This window comes from Vombatus ursinus, unplaced genomic scaffold (genome assembly GCF_900497805.2).
Source record: "Vombatus ursinus unplaced genomic scaffold, bare-nosed wombat genome assembly UNPS02006779.1, whole genome shotgun sequence".
NCBI classification, from domain to species: domain Eukaryota; kingdom Metazoa; phylum Chordata; class Mammalia; order Diprotodontia; family Vombatidae; genus Vombatus; species Vombatus ursinus.
Window position 1 is genome coordinate 23,436,305 of NW_020946557.1, and position 23,732 is coordinate 23,460,036.

Consider the following 23,732-nt stretch of genomic DNA (forward strand, 5'->3'; position numbering starts at 1 on the left):
ATCCTCATTTATCCCTTCCTCCTCTCTCCATGTAATATTCTACACCTGGCACAAAGGCCAGAGTAACAGCGAGTGTCAGATAACTCAATAGTACCTTATCCAAGGTTCAGAACTTTCCTGAAGTGAGACATTGTCAGCTTGAGAAGAGGGATACACGTTTTTCACGATAGTGGTTGTATTTTTTCTCTGTTTCTGATATCTCCATCTACCCTGACCTTGTTCTCCCCAAGATATCATGTGGGGGAAGAATACTAACAGATTGATTCACTTAAGTAAAATATTTGGAATTTATCTAACCTATTTACATTCTAAATGGAGGACTATAACAATTTCCTTAATGGAGTTCTAATTACCCAGAAAGCTAATTGTTATACATTCCCCTAAAGTCCTTCCATGGGGCATCAAGGTGATGCAGTGGATAGAGCACTAGACTTGGAATCATGAGTTCATGTCTGGCCTCAGACACTTAATGTGTGACCCTGGGCAAGTCAATTAACCCTATTTGTGTCAGTTTCCTCATCTGTCAAATGAGCTGGAGAAGGAAATGGCAAACCAGTCTGGTATCTTTGCCAAGAAAACCCCAAATCAGGTCATGAAGATTTGGACAAGGCTGAAAAACAACAAAAAGTCTTTCCTTCCAGGGAACAGCTAAGAGCACTTCTACCTCATTTAAATATTCTTTTGTAGAGGGCACAATTTTCCTTATCAACAATCACCAAAGCAAAGAAATGGGATGGATAGGATAACGCCTCCCTCTTTCCACACAAACCCTGAAGGCTTACCTTTAGAGCCCTATGTCTCTAGAATAAAACACAAACAGTTTAACATTCAATTGACTCCCACCTACCCATTTTTCCAGCTTTATTTCATATTTTCACCTTCACACAGTATTCTACATCACAGTCAAACTAGACTACTATCTATTTCCCAAATTCAACATGATATTTTCCATGCATTCACAAAGGCCATCCCCTCTCCTATTCTCCCATGCCTGGAATGCCTTCCCTTAACCCTGAATTTCCTACTTTAGTTACTGGTGCCTCTGTATTTGCTTTGTATTTGTGCAACTCTGCCTCACTTAAATCCAATTCATTGCACAAGTCAAGACATCACCCATGGTGTCACTGGTCCCTTTTGAAAACAAAGGGCAAAACAACCACTTTGAACACACCTAGGGGTGGACCATATTGTTTTCCTCCTATAAAACATAAGCTCCCTAAAGGCAGGATCTGCTTCATTTTTGTCTTTTTAACTCCAGTGACTAGTAGAATGCCTGGCGCATAGTAAGCACTTAATAAATTCTTGTTGACTGGATGTTAAAATCCTTCTCTTCCTTTAAGTCTCACCTCAAGTGACCCCCAGGCTCCTCCAAGACACTTTCCCTGATCCTCTCATAACTTCTCCTGTGTTATTCTCCTGCTCCACCCTGTTTTACATTTATCTGATTTGAAGTAAAGGGAGAAAAAAAAAAGGAAAGCTGTTGTTTCATTTTTGTAGTTTAGAAACCCAGAGAGAAAATAGTTCAATAACAATACATTCAGCTGGGTATAAAAGAGTCTGTAGGAATCTTGAGGAAAAATTTGCTGGAGAAGAAGAAAAGGAATCTGAGGTGTGTGTGTGTGTGTGTGTGTGTGTGTGTGTGTGTGTAGAGTGGGGAGAGGTGGCATGAGTGAGGAAAAGTAGGAAGCATCTCTCTGGATACTTCTATTGAAATACAGTATTCTTTTCACTGGATTGTTTATGGAAGACGGATGTAAAATGTCAAAGGAGAAGAATGCATTCAGAAAAGCAGAAAGGGCTATCTTAGTTATCTTAGTTAGAAATAGTTATCTTAGATGTATCCTGCCTTTGGCAAATGCAACATCTGAAAAACCTGGATTTAAAAAATAGATCAGGAGGCAATTTTGCCACAGGTGGTTTTATTTTTAACATGATGCTTAACAGATGTATCTTACTTCATGCAGCAGATGGATCATCATTGATACAGCAAGTTGTGAGCCATGTGGAAAATTGTATACATTCAGTTTCTATAATATTTAAAATTCATTAGGGAAGCTTGCCTTTTCCCCCCTTTTTACAAGGCTATTTCATTTAGGAAGTCGTGGAGGTGAAGGCAGGGTCTTACCAGTGTTAAGTGGTCACTAGACCTTTACCTTTGTATTTGTGACCAGTTCAGAGAATCCAGCCTACAAAAGCCCAATGCCTTACATTTTCAAACCACTTAACACTTTTCAAAGCCCTTTTCATATCCGTGCTCTCATTGCAAATCCAATTTTTACAGCTAAAGAAAACCAGGCCCAAAGGCTACATAGGTAGTTATAATGAAAGAACCTGAACTAGGACCTGGGTCTCTTTGTTCCTAAGTCATGGACACTTTCAACTATACCTATACAAATGCATTTTGTGTCTAAAATGATTTATGATTAATTTCTAGGACATATGTACTATATTAGGGGAAAGATTGTGTGTGTGTGTGTGTGTGATTTCATGACTTCTGAAATGAAATGAAAATGACTTTGGGGTTGCCAGATTCTCTTGCCTTGCTTTATTTCAAGATTTCTAAACTAGTAAAACACAAACTGTGTTGAAACTCATATCCAAAGTGGATTTTTGGTGAAGTCAGTAGTCTTATACTGAAGAGTTTTAAAAAGGTATTTTAAACGCACACACACACACACACACACACACACACACACACACACACACACTCATACACTTCACTTACTGGAAATGCCTTATTTGAATTGAGGACTACCTAGGTATACCTATCAAGTCATATAGTGCATAAGTAAATGCAAATCACCCATGCATAGCAATTTGCAAGATTAAATTTTTAAAAGGGAGTTAAAACCAGCATGTTCTAAAGTAAGAGCCATAAAAATGACCTTGGAGTTGACAAGTTCTCATACCTTACTTTATTCTTCTTCTTCTTCTTCTGCGACTCCCGTTTCTTTATGCACCACCACTCTTGTGACTGACATGTCAGGGTGCTGCTCTTTGGCTTCCTTAATTGCCTGTGCCAATGCCTAGCGGGGTAGAAGACAGATAATTTGGGTTAGCGATCAGTGGTAAAATTAGAAAACGGTATTTTAAAAGGATCTCTGTAGATAGGGCCCTGGGCCTGGAAAAAGGAAGACTTCTCTTCCTGAGTTCAAATCTGGCCTTATACATATCGTAGCTGTGTGACCCTGGGCAAGTCACTCAACCCTATTTGCCTCAGTTTCCTCATCTGTAAAATGAGTTGGAGAAGGAAATAGCAAACTACTCCAGTATCTTTGCCAAGAAAATCTCAAATGGAGTCACAAAGAGTCAGACTTGACTGAAAGGACTGAACAATAACAACAACTATTTATATCTCTTGACAACACAGTTATCCCACTACTGGCATGGATCCTAAGGTCATCAAAAACAGAAAGAAAAGTCCTATCTACTGGTATCTATATGTATGTAAATGCACACACATGCCGAAGCACACTTTTTTCAGTAGCCAAAAAAAAAAAGAAAAAAAAAAAAAAAAAGAAAACGAAGTGGGTGACTAGTGGGGAAAGGTCAAACAAAGTAATGGTACAGGAATGTTATGGTAATTTAATGGTGCCATAAGAAATGATAAATGTGAGGAATTCAGAGAAACAATAAAAAAACCTAAATGAATTGATACACAGTAATGGAAGCAAGCTGAACCAAGAAAACCATCTGCAAAATGATCACAATGACTCAAATGAAAACAATTCTAAATAGGCAGCTGAACTTAGACTGAATCTAAGGACTAATCTTGGTCCTAGAAAACAATGATGATATAAACACTCTACCCTCCCTTTGGTAGGGAAGGGGTTGATGATCCTATGATTTTATATCTAGACTTGGAAAGATAACCTGAAATCTAATCTAATGTGACCCCTTTATTTTTCAGATGAGGGAACTAAGGAGGGTAAGTGATTTAAACGCCCAAGGAGCAATGGGTTTTCTACGTTTTATTTAACTGTTTTTCTTTACGACAGGGAGGATTTTATTGGGGGTAGAAATGGTACAGGCATGATGGGAAATAACTATGATTATTTAAAAAAAACCCAAAAGCATTAATAAAACTCTTTATGGAGGGGCTGGCTGGTTTCAAACAGAATGGTGTGCTGCTAAAATTCTCCCAACTTAAAACAGGTTCATTGCCTTGTAAGCATGTATGAAAGGGAAAGAGTGGGTTCTGTTGCCCCCTCGTGCTCATGTCAGGTAATGTTTCTTTACCAAAGGCAGAAGAAAAATTCTTCTTTACATTTGTGCCCCTGCTTACCTCTCCAGCCCCACCCCCCTTTACTGTGGAAATACAGAAAAGCACAGAGAGGAAATTAATCAGGACAGAATAACAGAATGAAAGAGTTGGAAAGGATCTTAGAAATCACTTATTCCAGCTTTATATGAAAGAAAAATTGAAGCTCAGAAGGAACTAAAATTCAGCTCTCCTTGTTCCCAGGCAGCTAACTCTTTTCAGCATGCCACTCCAAGAAAACACGGATCAGCATAAGCTTTCTTTATCCACGCATAAAAAAAGTTCAATCTCCGCAGGTAGGAGGCAAAGGAAAACAGAATGGAGGAGAAGCACAAAAAGCATTGCTGTTGGAAGAAATCAGAATTCCCTGAGAGCAAAAGTAATGGTCTTCCTTTGATTTTTAAAGCTGGAAAGAAATCCAACCTAGGATAAATTACTGTATCTTATTAGGAAAACATGGATTCAAAATGTAACACTACAATATGTCTAATACCATATGTCTTCACTAAGTCTACTGGCATCTGGTTAATGCCAAAAAAAATTAGCTTTTACAGAATGATTTGAGTTGTGTTATTCTGTGCAAAGAATATTATCTATAAAAACAAGAGTTGGAAAATGTAGACTATGAAAATTGTGAAAAAGCTTAAATATACTCAAATGTTCGTGCTATCAGCAGAAAGTGGAGAATTAGGAGGAGGTGGTGGTTCGGAAAGGAAGATAGGTACAGTAATATGTTAAAAATCGTGTGTGTGTCTGTGTGTCTGTTTGTGTGCGTGTGCACGTGTGTGCTGGGAAGGAGGGAAAACCAGGGAAAGAGTGAGGATGGAAATAAATCTAACTGCAGCTACAAAGCATCATGTGTTACCACATGCTTTTTTTTTTTAACTATATCTAAGGTGTCATATAACCAAGGCATTACTACATAAACTGTTTATGCTTCAAAGGACATGAGAAAGCACCTAAGCACAGTGGTTCTTACTCTTTTTTGGGTCATAGACCTTCTTTAGGTAATCTGAGGCCGATGGACCCCTTCTCCTAACATTTGTAGCCTACACTCCTAATTGAAGAATATCCTAAATTTCAGCTAGAGGTTAGTGAAAATAATACAATTATTTTTTCCATTCAAGTTCACAAATTCCCTGAAATCTGTCCATAGACCAGTGGGGGTCTGTGGATACTGGATTAAAAAGATATCTAATCAAATCTTTCACTTTACAAATAAAGGCCTGTAAATTAGTTTCATGGTAATTAAGTGCTTTATACATAGTAGGTATATAATGAATGTTGGTTGAACTAAACTGCAATTTACAGTACTTTGGCAGACACAGCCAATAATTATCCTACAACTAGCAACTCCTTTCCTGGGGCACAGGGGTGGGGAAAAGTTGCTGTTTAGTTGTGGAGCTGTTGTTTGATATAGAAATAGCTTTGTTATACCAGTCATACCAATATACTGCTTAGAATGTAGCAATAGTCTTTAGAGTGGATTCCAACCTGGATTCATTTGGTGAGCATCTTACACTGGCAATATGTCTGGTACATAACGGAACCTTATGTGCACTAAAGTATGTTTTGGTTGGCAGAAAGTTACTTAGTAACTGAGAGCTGCTTCCCTTGCCCAGGCATCAAGGCAGATGTGAAACCAGAAGCTATTGCAATAATTTTCCTTCCATAAAACCAGCATTTTAAAATTGCATTCCATAAAAAATATGGATTTGTTGGCATTCCAATTGAGAATTTTAAGAAAAGATGGTCAGTCAATAAACATTTATTAAGTACCACATACCAGGCACTGTGTTAAATTCTGGGGATACAAATGAAGGTAAAAATAATGCCTACCCTCAAGAAACTTACACCGTAATGAAGGAAACTTTATATCTGAAACTGGAGCTAATAAGGATTTTTAAGGAGGTAATAATTGGACTTTACTGAGTAGGAGGTGATGTGGGCAAACCCACACTTCAGGAAAATCACACTGGCAGCTGAGTTTAGGATAGATGGGAATGGGGAGAGACCAAATAGAAGGCTGCTGTATTTGTTCAGGACAAAGGCAATGAGAGACTGAACTACAGCAGTGGCTGTGTGAGTAGAGAAAAGGGGATGCTGGATATAGTGAGTGAGCAAAAGTGAGGAAAAACGGGTGACACCAAGGTTTCAAGCCCTGATAATTGGGAGGCACGGTGGTGAGCAAGGCAATAATGAGATTTTCAGAAGAGAGAAGGGTTTGGTGGGAAAAATAACAGACGTATCAAGTAGGAGGTACCCACAGGCACATCCAGTTTGGGATGCCCAAAAGGTACTTAATAGGCACAAATTTGGAGGCTATGTTATCTCCTAGCAACCTGTCATGGGGAAAGATCAATTGCAGAGCTTGTTGGGGCTCTTCCCCGATTAAGATTTGGAAACTTAATATGGAACACACCATGCAGGTTTCTGCTGTTTGGAAGCAGGTGGTGTAGTGTATCTGCCAGATCTAGAGTCAGGAAGACCAGAGATCAAATCCGGCTGTAGACACTTACTAGCTGTGTGACCCTGGGCAAGTCACTTAACTCTGTTTGCCTCAGTTTCCTCATCTGTAAAACGAGCTGAAGAAGGAAATGGCAAACCATTCTGGTATCTTTGCCAAGAAAACTCCAAATGGGGCCACAAAGAGTCAGACACGACTGAAAAGACTGAACAACAGTGAGTGAATTCAGAATTCTATTTCTTTATTCTATTCTATTTCTTTATTACATATTTGTATTTGTTCACTATTGATCCCCCCCCTTAGGTTTTAGAAAAGATCTGAGAAAGAGGTCTGTGATATTATTTGAGATACTACTTGATTTTCCCAACATTGGCAATGAAGGGAAAGCTAGCATCCTCATTCAATTCTCAACAGCTTGGTCATTTAATTATGGCCTTCAAGAACAGACAAGCACAATAGAACATGAAATTCAATTTCCTTAAAAAGCCTATACTACAGTATAATTAAGAATGAAAATTAAATCAGCAGGTTTAGACTTTTTTAAAACAAATTACAGGGAAGGCTAGTGAGTAGAAGGCATGTAGATTTTGGCTCAGTTTAAGAAAGGACTTTAAAAAAAAAGCAATTTAAAGCTGTTTAAAAATGAAAAGGTATTTTCATGCTAGGTAATATATCTCTGCCATGGAAGTGGTTCAAATAAAGATTGGAAAACTGCTCTAGAGGACATCCTAGAATAAATTTGCCTATTATTAAAGGGGGTTGGATAGAAACTAGGTACTCTACTACTCTACTACTAGGTGCAGTAGAGTGCTGGGCTCTGAGTCAGGAAGATTCAACTTTGTGAGTTCAAATCTGGCCTCAGACACTTCTTAGCTGTGTGACCCTGGGCAAGTCACTTAAACCCATTTGCCTCAGTTTTCTCATCTATAAAATGAGCTGGAGAAGAAAACAGCAAAACTATTCCAGTGTCTCTGCCAAGAAAACCCCAAATGGGGTCACGAAGAGTCAGACACGACTGAAAAATGTCAGAACAACAAAGGGAGTTGTGCTAAATGATCCTATCACAGATCCTGAAGGTCTAAGACATCTTAGGTCCTCCTCACCTGTGTGTTTATTTCCAATTTCAAAACAGGATCCAAGTCATCATATAATAGCGGCTGTATCCCTAAATAGTAATTAATGTCAATATTTCATTATGATAAATTCCTAACATTAAAGCTATGCATATGTACTATTTGGCACCTACATTTCAGATTTCTGCGTACTTGATTTTCACTAAGATGTGTTGCAAAATACTAATCCTAGACTAGAACTTTCATGTAAACACCAAAAAAGGCACAAAAAAAACCAGAGCTGAAATCATGTCTGAGTTAAAATTCCTGTGGGAAAGGAGCTATGTTGAAGATCTAAGGAGTTAGGTTGCAGGGGTAAGAGGGAAACAGTTGGAGGGAAATCAACTTCTGCTTGGGGAAAAGAGAAATCTCCAGGGGTAACTCCTTCCCAGACTGTGGAAGCAGTCCCAGAACTGGCCGGTAGGGCTGGCAAAAATAAAGGGCAGGAATCTGGCCCACTCTCATTTGAAGCCAGGAAGTGGAGGATCCTCACTCAGACTAATCTAAACTGACAGGTCATATAATCAATTCCATACCTTTTTCAAGGACACACTGCTAACATGGAAAGGATACCCTTTGGTTACAGTAAAGGAGAAACACTACTTTAACTTTAAAAATCTGTCTCTGCCCAATGCTTCTTCCAGTTTCTCTCCCCACCCACCAACCCCAGTTCATTCCACCACATGGAATTTGGTTTTCCTCCTCTGTACTTTAAAGAAACTGGCTCAGTCCTTAACTTGCCCTCCTTCTCCTTGATCTCCTCGGAGTGGTTGATAATGTGGACCATGACTCTATTTCCAGATATTCTCCTGGCTTCTCCAAATATTATATTCCCGGTAATCTTCCTTTCTGATTAATTCTCCTGTTTCCTCTACTGGCTTCTCTATAGCTCAAATATCTGCAAAAGGAGCCAATGAAGGGCTCCTGGATCACTTTGGTAGATAAGTCTGACCTTTATAAGTTAGAGATGGACATTTTTGTGCTCTCCCAACATTCTCTGTATACAGATAGGAATGTGCATCCTTCCTCAGAATTTAGGTAAACATAAACTCATATGGAATGGCAGAAAGAGCACTGACTTAGAGCAAGAACACTTTGCTTCAAATCCAAGATTTGCTACTTACTACCTATGGGATCCTGGCAAGTCACCTCAACTCTTTAAGCCTCAGTTTCCTCAAGCATTAAACAAGGAGGTTGGATGAGATGGTCTTTGAAATCTTTTCTAGCTCTAAAGTCGATCATCAAATATATTATCCTTTTTACTTTTAGATTTTTTTTTGGTCTCACTCACTGATAAATAATATCAATCAATCAATCAATCAACATCTTTTTGTGGGAAGGCAACTGGAGTTAAGTGACTTGCACAGGGTCATGCAGCTAGTAAGTGTCTGAGGACGGATTTGAACTCAGGTCCTCCTGACTCCAGGCCTAGTGCTCTATCCACTACGCCACCTAACTGTCCCATCAATAAACCTTTATTAAGCACTTACTATGTTCCAGGTACTGTGCTTCCTTTTTTGAAGGAAGGTACTGATTCACCTTTTATCTGTGTAACTTCAATGTCCAGCATAGTGCCTTAAACATAGCAGGTATTTAAAAAAATACTTCATGCACTAAAGCTGAGTGCTCTTCAAGGTTCTGGCCTTTGCCTTCTCTCTCCCTCTTCTCTTTTTACCCTCACTCCTTTGGTAATTTCATCTTCTTTTATAGTTTCAACTATCACATCAATGCAGATTACTCTGAACTATGTTTAATCTTAACCTCTCTCCCAAGCTCAGGACCTGCATTTCCAAGTGCTATGGGGATATTTCCACCTTGGAATCCCACAGGTACATCAAATTCAACATGTCTGCAACTGATTAAGCTTATTATCTTCTCCTCAGAACTTGCTTCTCTCCTCCAGATTTCATCATGTTTATTGATGACACCAACATTCACCCAAGGTTCCATGCCCATAATCCTGCGGTTTTCTTTGATTCTTCCCTGTGATAACTTTTCTGTATTAATTACACTAAACTCTCTCTTCATTCTGTTCCTTCTTTCTATGCCCATCGCCTCCACCCTACTTTGGCCTATCATTACTACTTAACATGACCATGGTCTCCTATCTGCTTTTCCTAAATCCGTTGACCACACCATTCTTCTGCTCTGAAACCTTTAGCATCTCCCTATTGAATCTCCTGAGTAAAATGTAAAATTCTTACCCTGGCATTCCACATCCTTCATAATTTGGTAAAACTCTATCTTTTCAGGTTTATTTCATGCAAGGAACCATTACCCAGACATGTCCCATACTTTCCTATCTCTTGTGCCTTTTGCTCACATTGCTTCCTATACCTAGAATGTACACCCTTTCCTCCTCTCAACTTTGTAAGCATAACACAAAGCGTGGCATGGATAGATAGCAGTTATCCTGAAAAGGATATAGGACTTTTAATGGACTGAGAGGTGGTCACCAAAAAAATTACAGCAATTCTGGACTATATTCAAGGGGACATAGCTGCCAGGAATTGAGAGATGATCATACTAGTACTCTGATCTTGTAACACATCATTATAACATGTGTTATATTCAGTTTTAGGTGCCACAGTTTAAGAAGGATATTGATAAACTTAAGGTACAGAGAATATGGGCCAGAATGGCAAAAGATATTGAATTCATATCACACAAGGATCAGAGAAGCATCAGAAAGGATATCATATCATAGCTGTCTTCAAATATATCTGAAGGGCTATCATGTGGGAAAATGAACTAGGCTTGTTTTATTTGGTGTCAAAGGGTAGAACCAGGGGCAATGGGAGAAAGTTAAAAAGAAGACAATTTAGGTTCAATGTTAGGAAAAACTTGTCAGCAATTAGAGCCATCAAAAAGTGGAAAAGGCTGCCTAGAGGGATATTGGTTTCTCCCTCCTTAAAGATCTTAGAGCAGAGAGGCTAGACAATCACTTCTTGGATATGTTATAGTAGGCATTCCTTTTGTATATGAACTAGACAAGATGGCAACTAACAATCCTTCCAACTCTTAAATCCTATGACTCTAATAATACATTTATTATGTGATATTATGTATTATAATTTTCTAGGTTTCTGTCTTATCCCTCTACTAAACTATAAAGTTCATGAGGGCAGGGATTATGTTTTATCTCAATTTTGTACTTACACCTACCTCACTGCTGAGAATGACGCTCTAATCAGAGTTGGCCCTTACACATTTATTGGTTGTTGATGACTCTGTGTATATCTTATATATTATACATACACACATCCCCACACCTTACCACAAACACATGCTTTCATAAACAATAAGTCTTTTCATAATACTAAAATATTAAAAATCCCCTGCCTCTGAGATCAGATTCTACTCATTTAGAGCTGCTTAGCTCTGATCTGTACCTGATCCAAGCTATAAGAATCGGAGGTGTATGACTTTACTTTGCTGTAAAAGAGCTCGGGTACCTTTAAATGTAGCAAATTAAAAACACAACACACATCCACTATTCATATCACCTACTCAGTTCCTTTAAATGTTTCCAGTATACCACCTATTGAAAACTATTTATGTGGCCACAAGTTAATACTAAAAGTTCATTCATGATTTTCTCAGACTCAATTAATTTAATGTTCCACTTTTCCTATCGAACTAATAATAAAGATAACAAAGTGCAGGATAGATGTATCTGATGATGGTAAATGCACAATTTTTCAGGAGTATAGAAAAATACCTTTAAAAATAAACTTTTCAAATAGTTGTGGCAAAGTAACACACCAGCAGCTAATTTCATTTTACTCATTCATTTTATTTATTAGTAACCATCATGAATAGGTTACCATTATTTCTTCTAATACTGGTGACTTACATTATTTTTGACACATCAATCAAATGGCCTCCCTTGCCCAACCAACTGCAATCCAATAATACTTTCCCATCAAAATAATGAAGCAAAATCAAATAGGGAGTTTTTAATCAACAGTACATTCATTTTACCTTAAAACAAAACAAAACAAAAAAAGAAACCAACTATGGAGTAACTAAAAAAGGGACTATAGATTATTCTGGCTTCAAAAGTACAGGTCTAACAGTAGGGAAAAAATAACATTCTATTTGCTGTATTTATTCAGTACTAAACGCTACTTTATTTTTATATAAAGCTGTAATTCTAAGTAGTCTAAGTGTAGTGTGAAAATATGCACTAGTCCATGTGCCTTTGGGTCAAGGAAAAATTGGGAAAGGCGGAACTCAGGGCTTCTTAAACAGGGGTTACGATCTTGTTTTCTTTTTTTTTTATATTTCGCTAACTGCATTTCAATATAATTTATTTCCTTCATAATCCTATGTATTTTACTTCATGCTTTTTAAACATTATTCTGAGGTGGAGTCCACAGAATCACCAGACTGTGAAGGGGGGAAAGGGGGTCGTCCATGATACAAGTTAAGAATCCGTGGCCTAACAGAAGTTAAGCTATGCACCTAAAATATGGTTCTATATTCTGCTTCATTTTTCAAAGCCATTTTAGTTTGGTTTTCTTTTATATGTTTTTTGGGAAGGATATCAGACTATAATTGTTAGGTATGTATTATTAGGGTTTGATAAATATTTACTTTATAGAACAGGCTTCGGGCAGGGACTTATTTTCTATTAGTCCACTACTATAAGAAATAAAAAGTAGATACAACTGCTATGGGAAAAAAGTGATATCACTGATTATTAATCAATCAGTCAATCAATCAATCAAAAAGTCATTATTACATGCTATGTGCCAGGCACTGTGATAAGCACTGGAGATACAAAGGTAAGATAAAAGAATTCCCTGATGAAATATGAATATTAACACTGAATATTTTTAAGTCAAAGATCTTCTGAGAATTGAGTATTTGAAAAATACAACACATGCAAACCTATATGAATACACATGAAAAATCCTACTTCTACAATCTATGAGACTCACCTGGTCATGATCAATATCGGCATCTCCTGTGATGACAATTCGTTTCTCAATTCTTGTTTCAGACACTCCGCCTTTCACTGTCTAAAGTCATAAGGGAAAATAAATTAGAATAAAGTCACTAAATATATATACATATATATATATATATTTCTATTTAATCAAAAATATGAGAACGGGATTCAGCACAGTATTACTGGGCAACTAAACCTTTTTGGGAGAATGAAGCTAATGGTGGTTTATGTTTGAATTTATTAGAGAGTACTGTTGCACCCAAAGATGGAATAAGTTTCCAAGTGAAATGGGCCTTAAGATGTACTTGTCCAGAATCAGATGAAGTTAGAATAAACATATAAACTAGGCTGCTGTTTTTGTTGCTGATTTGTTTGCAAATTTTGGCTTGGTATGAGATTTGGTTTAAAAAAAAAAAAACATTGGAGTTTGGCTGGGATTCAGCAAATTAGTCACTTTGGTTTTTAAAACATTTTATTTACTCCAATTCATTTTTTAAGTGATGTGGATCAACATATGGATGGACAGGGGGGTAGAGAGGGCAGGAGAGGGGAGAAGACACTCACATGTTTCCATGTCTTATTAAGTTCACAGGGTATGTCACAGGGTATGTCTCTAGAGATTTTGTTAATCTACTTACTGCAACACAGTGTGTGATATTTTATTACAGGCAAGAAAACTCCATCTCACACAGCCCTTTCAAAGGCAAACAAACATTTAAGTGTCTGTAAATCTCTGAGTCAGATTCCTGAAACCACAAGGGGCAGTGTTTTTAAGGACTCTGGTGCATGGGATAACATGAGACTCAAAAGTGGTTTCTTTTTAAAAATGACAGACCTAGCAAATGTGCCAAGAGGCAAGGAAAAATGGCCAAGAATATTTCAGAATATTAAAAAAACACTAGCATCACTGATATGGAAAAATGAATAGAAAAAAAGGGGGCTGGAAAATAACTCTTAGGAAGAAATTTTTTTAGTACATGGTTTTATCAGATGATCACAGTGGTAGTTAAACCAAAATGACTTGACCAAAAATACATGATTTTAAACATTTTTATGGTAATATTTTCAGTCCCTGTCCTTCTAAAGATACTTGGGAGACTAAGCTATACTTACAAAGTCTACAGTGCCACATTTTTCTCATCTAAATACTAAACAAAAAACTCTTTAATTATCTTCACCCTCTGACTTTGATTACATTGAATTGAAAAGGTTTTGCACAAACAAACCCAATGCAACCAAGATTAAAAGGGAAGCAGAAAGCTGGGAAACAATTTAGCCAGCGTCTCTGATAAAGGCCTCATTTCTAAAATATATAGAGAACTGAGTCAAATTTATAAGAATACAAGTCATTTCCCAATTGATAAATGATCAAAAGATACGAATAGGCAGTTTTCAGAGGATGAAGTTAAAGCTAACTATAGTCATATGAAAAAATGCTCTAAATCACTACCGATTAGAGAAATGGAAATCAAAACAACTCTGAGGTACCACATCATACCTATCAGATTGGCTAACATGACAAAACAGGAAAATGGTAAATGCTGGAGATGTGGGAAAATTGGAAAACTAATAATGCATTGCTGGTGGAGTTGTGAACTGATCCAACCATTCTGGATGGCAATTTGGAACTATGCCCAAAGGACTATAAAACTGTGCATACCCTTTGACCCAACAATACCATTTCTAGGGCTGTATCCCAAAAAGATCATACAAATGGGAAAAGGACCCACATGTATAAAAATGTTTATAGCAGCTCTTTTTGTGGTGGCCAAGAATTGGAAATCGAGGGGATGCCTAGCAACTGGGTAATGGCTGAACAAGTTGTGGTATATGAATGCAATGGAATACTATTGTGCTATAAGAAATGATGAGCAGGCATACTTCAGAGAAGCCTGGAAAGACGTGCATGAACTGATGCTGAGTAAAATGAGCAGGACCAGAAGAACACTGCACACATTAACAGCCACATTGTGGGATGACTGACTTTGATAGACTTAGCTCTTCTCAGCAATGCAAGGATATAAGACGATTCCAAAAGACACACAATGGAAAATGCTATCCACATCCAGAGAAAGAACTATGGAGTCTGAATGCAGATGGAAGCGTACTATTTGCTCTTTTTTCCTTTGTTTCCTTTCTTCTTTCTCGTGGTTCTTCCTATTTAGTTCTAATTCTTCTTTACATCATGACTAATGTGAAAATATGCTTAATATGGATGTATAAGTAGAGTCTATATCAGATTGCACATTGTCTTGGGAAGGGGGAAGGAAAAGGAGGTGGAGAAAATTTAAAACTCAAAATCTTACGGGAGTGAATGTTGAAAACTGAAAATAAATTAATTATTAAAAAAAATCTTCATCCTCTCACATTTTCAGGATGACTATCTATGTGACATAGATGAATTTGACTTCAAAACCTGAATTCTTAGGTGATGGAAGTGAAATTATGGTATTTTCACTCTTCTTAGCACTATCACTTTGAAGTTGCATAGTAGGAGGGTGGGAAGAGGAAAAAAAGTACAATTCAAAAGAGGTGAATTATTATGAAAGGACCATCTTTTTAATTACTTTAATTTTAATTACTTTACCTTGGTGATATGTGTGGTTGTAGTTGTAGACACGGATTCAGAAGTGATGGTTTGTGCTGTCAATAATGTGCCAGCATCACCACCAGCACCGCCATCAATCTTTAAATGGTTTAGGGAAAAAATAAAAAGTAATATTTAACTTTGAGTATTAGTTGTGAGGAAAAGAACCCTCCCCACTGAACAAGTAGCTTTGAATATCGTTTTGTTGCCAATATATAAAAGTCTATAGAAATAAATGTGCTTATACATGGTCATTTGTATAGGGTAAGCCATTGGCCAGGAGACTGTCTGTGAAGGAAAGGTAAAACAGAAAGACGATTAGTAAGAGAACCTATAGGTAAGGAATCAAAACAGTGAGAGAGATGTGAAGGATTGGGGGAACCAGTTATTCCCAGTCTCAGTTTTCCCCATTAGTAAAACGAAGGGGTGACATCTGAGGTCCCTTCCACTTCTAGCTAGCTAGTCCTATGGTCCCAGGATACAAAGGTAGGTTTGTGGCTGAAAGATGGAGGAATACTTGAGGCCAGAAAACCATCTCACTTGAGCTGATGGAAAGAAACTGCAGAAATTAAATTAAAAGGTTTATTACGTGACCAGGAGAGAATAGAGTACTTGCACTAGATGGAACTTAAAAGAAAAGACCTCTTAAATAGAGAAGGATAGCAATGGGCTGATCTCAAATGATAGGTGATCTAGAAAAATAACTAAAAACAAACAAACAAACAAAAAAACCCTCCCAATACTACAAGACTTGACTCTTAGCTGTCTTCTATGATGGCATTTTGTGCCTGTATCACTATCTCTACATCTATATAGTTAATAGTATAATAATTTTCACTTAAGTAGCAATTCAGTACACAAGCTAGCTGTCTATACCTTATAATAGTGGTTCTTGAACTTTGATCTCAGGGGCCCTTAAAAATTACTGAGGACCCCAAAGAGCTTTTGTTTATGTGGGTAATTATCTAATGATATTTATCATGTTAGAAATTAAAATATAAATTTGTAAAATATTTACTCATTCTTTTAAGAATAACAATAAAAAACATATAACATGACACCATAATGTTTTTTATGAAAAATAACTATTTTCCAAAATAAAAAAAAATAGTGGAGTATCATTATTTTACTACATATTTCTTGCAAATCTCTTTAAGGTCTAATTGGTTAGAAGATAGCTGTTTTATTATATTATGTTCGAAGCCTATAAAGAAAATCTGGCCTCATACAGATATATAGTTGGAAAAGGAAAGGGTATTTTAATAAGCAAACAATATCTTAGTACTGTTATGAAAGTAGTTTTGACTTCATGGAGCTCTTGAAGGGTCTTGGGGACCTTCCCAGAGGTCCACAGATCTCACTTTGAAGACCTCTGCCTTAGAGCAATAAGGAGAAATAGGAGACATATAGGTGAGAGGGCTGCCCACCTTGGGCAGAGGTATTTGTAATGACAGGGAAGGAAAGCCAATCTGAAGTCTGGTGATTCATCCCACTTAGTAAGCTTCATTTTACTAAATTCAACTGATTTAGTATCAACTAAACGTAATCAACTGTCTAATTCTCAGACACTCACGAAAACACAAGAATCAATACCAGGGAAAAAACTGAAGAAGACTGAAAGGGCTAAAATCCTTCACAAGTGAAATGGGTTGAATGTAGAAACACAATGTGACAAAGCAAACTTTTTTCATGATAACTCTCAGAAAAACAACCTCTTTGTATTACTTCCCCTCTCTCTCTACTCAAACAGAAATATCTTCTTAAAACTTACCTAGTTTTGTTTCTGTAGTATGTAAGGTTAATATCAAATATATGCCTATATCATCTTTTTTTTGGGGGGGGGGGTGAGGCAATTGAGGTTAAGTGACTTGCCCAGGGTCACACAGCTAGTAAGTTTCAAGTGTCTGAGGCTGGATTTGACCTCAGGTCCTCCTGACTCCAAGGCCAGAGCTCTATCTATTGCGCCACCTAGCTGCCCTGCAATAATATCATTTTGAAAACTATATACTTAGGACAACCATATACACTAAGCAATGCACAAGAGTATAACTGATCATACAAAATAATTAATGCCTGTCTCAGAAATTTAAAACTTCTTACAGAGTCAAATCATTATTTGACATACTTTAAATAGTGATATTCCGAAATACTCAATGCTTCCTGCATATTTGGTATCTCTGGAGGGAAGTTACATTTACACTTTATTTCTAATATTTTCATGAATACTGCCTGAAGAAACACCTAAAGTTTAAAAAACACATGCTTGGCAAACTATAGATGGACATAGTAATATGTTTCAAATTAAAGAAAGTCTTATATACTCTAGCACCAGATCAAAATGTAATTGGGAAGTGTTTAAAAATAAACTGATGATTAAAAAATAAATTGAAACACAGATAACATTAAATTTGTAGTTTTCTAAATCAATATTGGCCCACAGGAATGCATTTCTATTTGAGTTTGACACCTAGCTGCCTCATTAAAGGGAAGGTACCAAAAGATACCTCAACTTCAGGGACATGTAAACCATCAGAAAAAGCAGAGAAAAATAAGACAAAATAAAGTATCAAAAATTAACATATTTGCCCACTCCTGTATACCCTCAAAATCTTACTGCCTTTTTTTTTTTTTGGTTACCTGTGGAGATTCATAAGTGATGGTTTTGGTCTCTGTTTGGACAATTGGGACTTCCTTGGTGGAGATCTCTGTTCTTTGTGAAGCATCAGAAATAGTTACCATCTCTGTTTTTACCACTGGTGGCTGAAGTGGAAAAAGGAAGGAAACATTAAATTCTAATGATAATTAGGTAAAGCTGTTTAGTGGAGCCGTCAAAATAGCCATAAAAAAACATCCACACATGCATTCACACACAAGAGAAAAAAGAATCAGCAGGAAAAGCATTTAAAGCAAATCATCTTTCCCAATACAGCAAGAAATAAAATAGGAATGAGGGAGAGGAAAAACAAAAACAAAAAGAAGTGGTTTGACATCTCTCATCTAATCTACTATTCTGAGAACACATTTCGCAATCAGGTAGGTGTCAAACCTATCACACCTTGATTCACCCTACAGGCTTTTAAGCAAGTAACAGCAGAATGCAAGAACCTATGCAGAATGAAGTCCACAACAGTTGACTATAGCTCTCTAAGTTGACTGCTTTTTAGAAGTCAACATGGCAGACGACAAAGATTTCAGTTTGTATCACAGTTTGCATAAAGGTACATTCACGTGCAGATGATGTAGAGGCTCAGGTGGATTTGTTTGCTCTTTCCTCATATTCTTCTTATCATTCCCACATATAAAGGGTACAGTGAGGAAAATGTTGTTTTCTTGAGAATTAACCACAAAGTCCTTTGTTTAAAGGAAAAAAAAGCTGTGTTTTCTCAACATCAGAACAATTAAATTTTAAATGGGATCAGAAGAAAGCTACTATATCCATTTTGCGGTGGCGTAGCTAGAATTCTTCCCCAGAGCGCTTTAAAATGGCCCCATGAGCTGGTATAATTTTAGCCTGTTAAGCTTGCGTCAGACTCAGCTCTGGATCTGCAGTGGCAATGTATTCTTGAAAATAAATTAAAACAGCAGCACTATTAATTCTTGGAAATCACATTCCCAAAGGCCTATCCGGTTTTGTTTAAATGTTAACAACTACATATTAAAAGCAAACAATAATAATAATAATGCCACAAAATAAAATCACAGGCTCTCAAAATGCACGTTCATGAGATAAAAATATAGCCTAAAAAAGTAAATAGCACACAAATCCTCATTAAAATTTCAATATACAGTCAATTGAGGATTATATGCCCTAACAAAGAGAGGGTATGTTTATAAATATCTAAGGAAAAAAATCTAAACATCTTGTTAACTCAGCTCTGGATGCAGAGATAGACAGTCTGCACAGTCAATAGTCTCCTCTAACCACAAAACAATTTGGACCACCAAGGCAGGATTACTGGAAGTCCAGGAAGTAGTTCATGACAATGGGGGAGAAAAGGGAAAGGCACAGATATGCTGTGGATAATCCATAAAACATTTAACCTTGCTTCAAATAATCCATAATTGACCATATAACATTTAAGGGTGAGGGAGGGGTCTCTCATTTAACAGGCTTTCTGGTTGCTCTGAGGGCTGGAAGGAGGTTTTTAGACAAACCACACAATCCATAAACCTTCAAAACACAAACACCACAATGACATCCCAAAAGCAGTGCTTTGAAACTGCCAGGAGATGCTACCAGAGTATGGCAGTAATAGGAATGGGTGACCTCCTTAACACTGTTTCACCTGGATAATCTCTTCCCGGCTCCGTTCCACTGATAATGCTGTACTTCTCTGGGAGATGAAAGACAGAGAGATCTGACACTGAGCTGAAGACTGAGAAAAAGTTTAGTTGTAAAGATCAAACCCAACAACAAGAACATGAAAACACAACCACTCACCCTTTGGACCACATTTCTCAACATTCGAACAAAGTTTAATTTTCTTGCAGAAGCAATAAAAAGGGACATTTAGTGTCAAAAATCAGCAGAGACTAAAGACAAGACATATTTGGAAATGTTTAGAACATGCAAAGAAAAATTTAAATGTGAAATAGGAAGGAAAAGAAAAATAAAGGGCATGATATGGTGGCTGTAGCAAAGTTTGCCCTACCAGATGATCCAGTTGCAGCAAAGAAGCTAGAAACCATGAATTAAGCTGGTAGAAATTCCCTGCTCATCAGTGGCTTCTCCCTTCCATTAGAGAGAGAAGGATCTGAATCTTGCTGAAATCCCTAAACAAAAACTGGGAGGACAGGAGGAAAAAGAAAGGCAGGTGCTTTCGACCTGGTAAACAGCACTATAATTTTTGGCACTCCCATTTACCTCTGAACAACAAATTATTTCTGGCAAAACATCAATGTCAACATGAGGCACCTCTCCGTTTACTTTGTGATGTTCTTCCTCAGTTTCTTCTCTCATGTCTTGTTCATATCCTTCTTTTAAACTCTTCTCCCCAGTGACCTTTTGGGAAATTACATTTTCCTGGACCACGGTTTCTACTGTGATTTGCTTTACTGAGCTGGCTTCTGGCACTGCTTCCACACACTGTACTACCTTTGACGCTCGCTCTTCTTTCTCCTCCTCTACGTCTTCTTCGTTTTCCTCCTGCTCTTCCCGGATGGTACCCTCAGTCACCCGGTGGTGGGGTCGGTACTCTCCCACATCTTCTTCCTCACTTTCACTGCTGCTGCTGCTGCTGTTCTCTGAAGACAGGGAGGGGGAATCTTTGTGTGTCAAGGGCTCCACCTTACAAGTCTCCCCAGGATCACTCCCGGGTGGTACTCTGTCTCTACCGTTCACGCCTTCTGTGATTACTCTCTCTTCTTTCCCAACCTCTGCCTGCTTCTTCACCTCCACTACATTCAGAGTCTCATGTGAACTCTGTACAAAAAAAAATGGATGAGGAAAAACAAAAAATATATGAATAAACCAAAAAAAAGGGGGGGGGGGGATGAATACAAAAATCAACTGACGGCAGGTTCATGTCATGGAGAAAAACAAGGATGATTGTGATGGGCTGACTGAAAGGGAAGAGGGGGAAAATGTGAGGGTGATCAGACATGGCAGGTAATGGAAATTAACATGGAAAAATAGGAGAACCTTAACAGCATCGTTGGCTCCAGAACAAGGCCCTTCTGATGTGGGAGCACGTTTCTGTGGAACAAAAAGCAACCAAGGACACAAAATCAATAATGTTTTACCTTAACACCCACCAAAACACACATGACACAACAAAGGCAGAACAGAAAGAAACACCTTCAGGAACCCTTTGCTCTTATCACAAAACTAGTCAATACAAGCACTAAAACCTAAAACCCTACTCACTGACCACGCCCCTGCCCCTCAAAAAACAAACAAAACAAAACAAAAAACCAGGCAAAGCCCTTTTCAATCCTACAAGGACATCCCATCACCTCTACCATTTTAAGCTGAAGAATCAACATTGAAATCCTACCAAAGTCAACTAATCTGTGAGAGTAACAGCTTCGTGATTTCTCTAAACTATTCTAGAAACAATCTTATGGTATTTCTTTGGACTAGAAAAACCCTCACCTCAAGAATCCTGACCTAAATTAATGTAATGTCAAGGAAATGCTATCTTATTTGCAGACTGTTTAAAATAAAAGGGGATTAAATTCCACATCTGGCTATTAATTCATACAGACTTCAGTGGAGACTAGCAAAAAGGAACCCTAGAAAGTTTAGGCTGAACGATAATGTTCTAATGCAGGTATCTACCTAAATTAAACAACTTTTAGTGTTTCATATACACTCCCCAAAGGCTTTAAATAGTCTTTAAGGCTAACTACAATTTACTCTAGGTGGGTGATAATCAAGATATCTAACAGGTGCTTAAAAATAAAAACGTAATTATTTCACTACTGTCATCACTACAATAACATGTATATGGCATGCTATAATAAACTTTTATTTTGGGAATTTTTTTCCCCTAAAGAGTTTTCATCTTTTAAAAAATTCAATTGCAAGGTAACATGCTCAACTCAGCAGGGTGGAAGGGCCACAGTTTCATTTCTCAAGGCAAAGAAATTTACATTAGGAAGAAGAGAGGTTGCTATGACACAGGTGAAGGAAATACCACCATTGGAAAATGCTTTCCTTTCCCAAGATGGCTCCCAAACACCTGTCAAGGGGAATAGAACCATATCCTACACCCAAATACCCACTCTTCTCCATCTTTTTTTTTTCATATCATAGTTATTAATACTATTTCTCCTGAACGGAATATATTTCAGTAATAAAAACCCACTCCCCTCCTCCCCACCTAGTGAATCTTCAAAAATCTTATTCCTTCACATGTGGCTTTAAAGAACAGGAGAGGGAGGAAAAAAAGCAAAATGCACCTCAGGCAACTGTGAGAAGGGCGAGGAAGAAAGCATTTCAGAAGGTACACTATAATTCACAACAGAGCCCTCTGCTGTCCGAATGCTGGTTGATGTGAAGGTGGCTTTCATGCTAGCAGAAAAGCCCTCTTTACTAAATAAAATTGATGTTATCTCCTCTTCTAGGCTCTAGACAGTCAGAAAAGGGAAAGCAAAGAATTAACAATGAAAAGAGGATACAGACAACAGTGACCTATGAAAGGAAAGGTTACACAAGACAGGAAACAAAAAGAACAGTATAAAACAGAAAGAAAGAAGTTCTCATTCTGAGAGGGTTTTCTGGGCCTTATCATGTCACTCCCCTGCTTGACAGCCATGGATGGCTCTCTATTGCCTGTAGGATAAAGGGCACTAGGTCCCAATTTGAACACTCCCTCAGGCTAGATTCCTGTCTGACCCCCAAATATTCCAAGTTCACTTTAAGTTGATATTCAGTAAATGTTTTGAGTAAGTTAATATTGAAAAGAACCACTGAGAACCCAAATGGAAAACACCCCCTGAAGAATCAGAAAACATGGCCCAATATGCAATGGAAACTGTTACAAAAAAAAAAAGTGCCTCTGAAAAGGAAATGACACATGGATTAATCACACTTCAAATTCTTGGGCATAAATGCCCAAGGTCATTAAGTGGCTTGCCCCAGATCACAAAGGTAGGTATCACAAGTATGATGTGAACCCAAGTCTTTAGACTCCAGGGACAATGCTCTTTCCACTGTATTATACAGCCGACACTATTAAATTAGCTTTGCAGGTAGAGGATGAAAACCCAGCAAGAGGAAGAACAAGAAAATGAGAAGCACCTTAGAGAAATAATAAAATATTACATTTGCCTAGCACTGCATAATTTGTAGCATGCTTTTCTTGCAATAAGTCTCTGAGGTGGATGTTGCAAGTATCGCATCCATCCCATTTTTAGAGATGGACAAAGTGAGGCTGCAAAACATTTAGACTGTTTTCCCAGAGCTGGTGTCAGAGCCAGAACTAGATCTTAGGTTTCTAAATTACATCTCTAATGCTCTTTCACCTGCATTCTACTAAAGAATGTTGAGCAAAGTGTATAAGAATGGGTGGGTTTCAGACTAAAAACCATACAACAATGGTGAAAAAAATTATTTAATTTCTGAGAGGAAATTGGAAAAAAAGTTCAATTTTTGTTAGAAAGAACAAGGATGGAGGTTTTAAATGTCTACATCCTAACTCCATATTTTGTATAGTCAAAGAGAAAGAGATATGACTTCTAAGTAGGATGCCGGAAATTAACTAACCCCTGCTCAATCTAGAAAAAAAAAAAAATTTTGTTCCTCCTTTTTCCATTTCACTTGATTATAATGTCCATTATTAAAGATGCCACTGTGAAAGTCTTTTGATCTCATTAAAATTGGGCTAACCCTCTTTGTATATGAA

General features: G+C 37.5%; 1 protein-coding gene across 7 annotated transcripts in view; it reads right to left on the bottom strand.

Moving 5' to 3' along the window:
* The window catches only part of EPB41L2 (erythrocyte membrane protein band 4.1 like 2), a 274,065-nt gene that overhangs the window by 13,445 nt on the left and 236,888 nt on the right, over positions 1 to 23,732 (bottom strand). For 4 of the 7 annotated variants that reach the window (XM_027848548.1, XM_027848544.1, XM_027848546.1 and 1 more), the window contains 6 exons: positions 21,026 to 21,079; positions 20,249 to 20,806; positions 18,022 to 18,144; positions 15,385 to 15,483; positions 12,787 to 12,867; positions 2,910 to 3,026 (listed from right to left, as the gene is read on the bottom strand). In XM_027848548.1, the coding sequence (XP_027704349.1) occupies positions 2,916 to 3,026; positions 12,787 to 12,867; positions 15,385 to 15,483; positions 18,022 to 18,144; positions 20,249 to 20,806; positions 21,026 to 21,079 (1,026 nt within the window). In that variant the 3' untranslated portion in view covers positions 2,910 to 2,915. Of the gene's footprint in view, positions 1 to 2,909; positions 3,027 to 12,786; positions 12,868 to 15,384; positions 15,484 to 18,021; positions 18,145 to 20,248; positions 20,807 to 21,025; positions 21,080 to 22,287; positions 22,456 to 23,732 lie in introns of all 7 variants that reach the window. The other 3 variants (XM_027848549.1, XM_027848547.1, XM_027848550.1) reach the window with 2 other exon arrangements.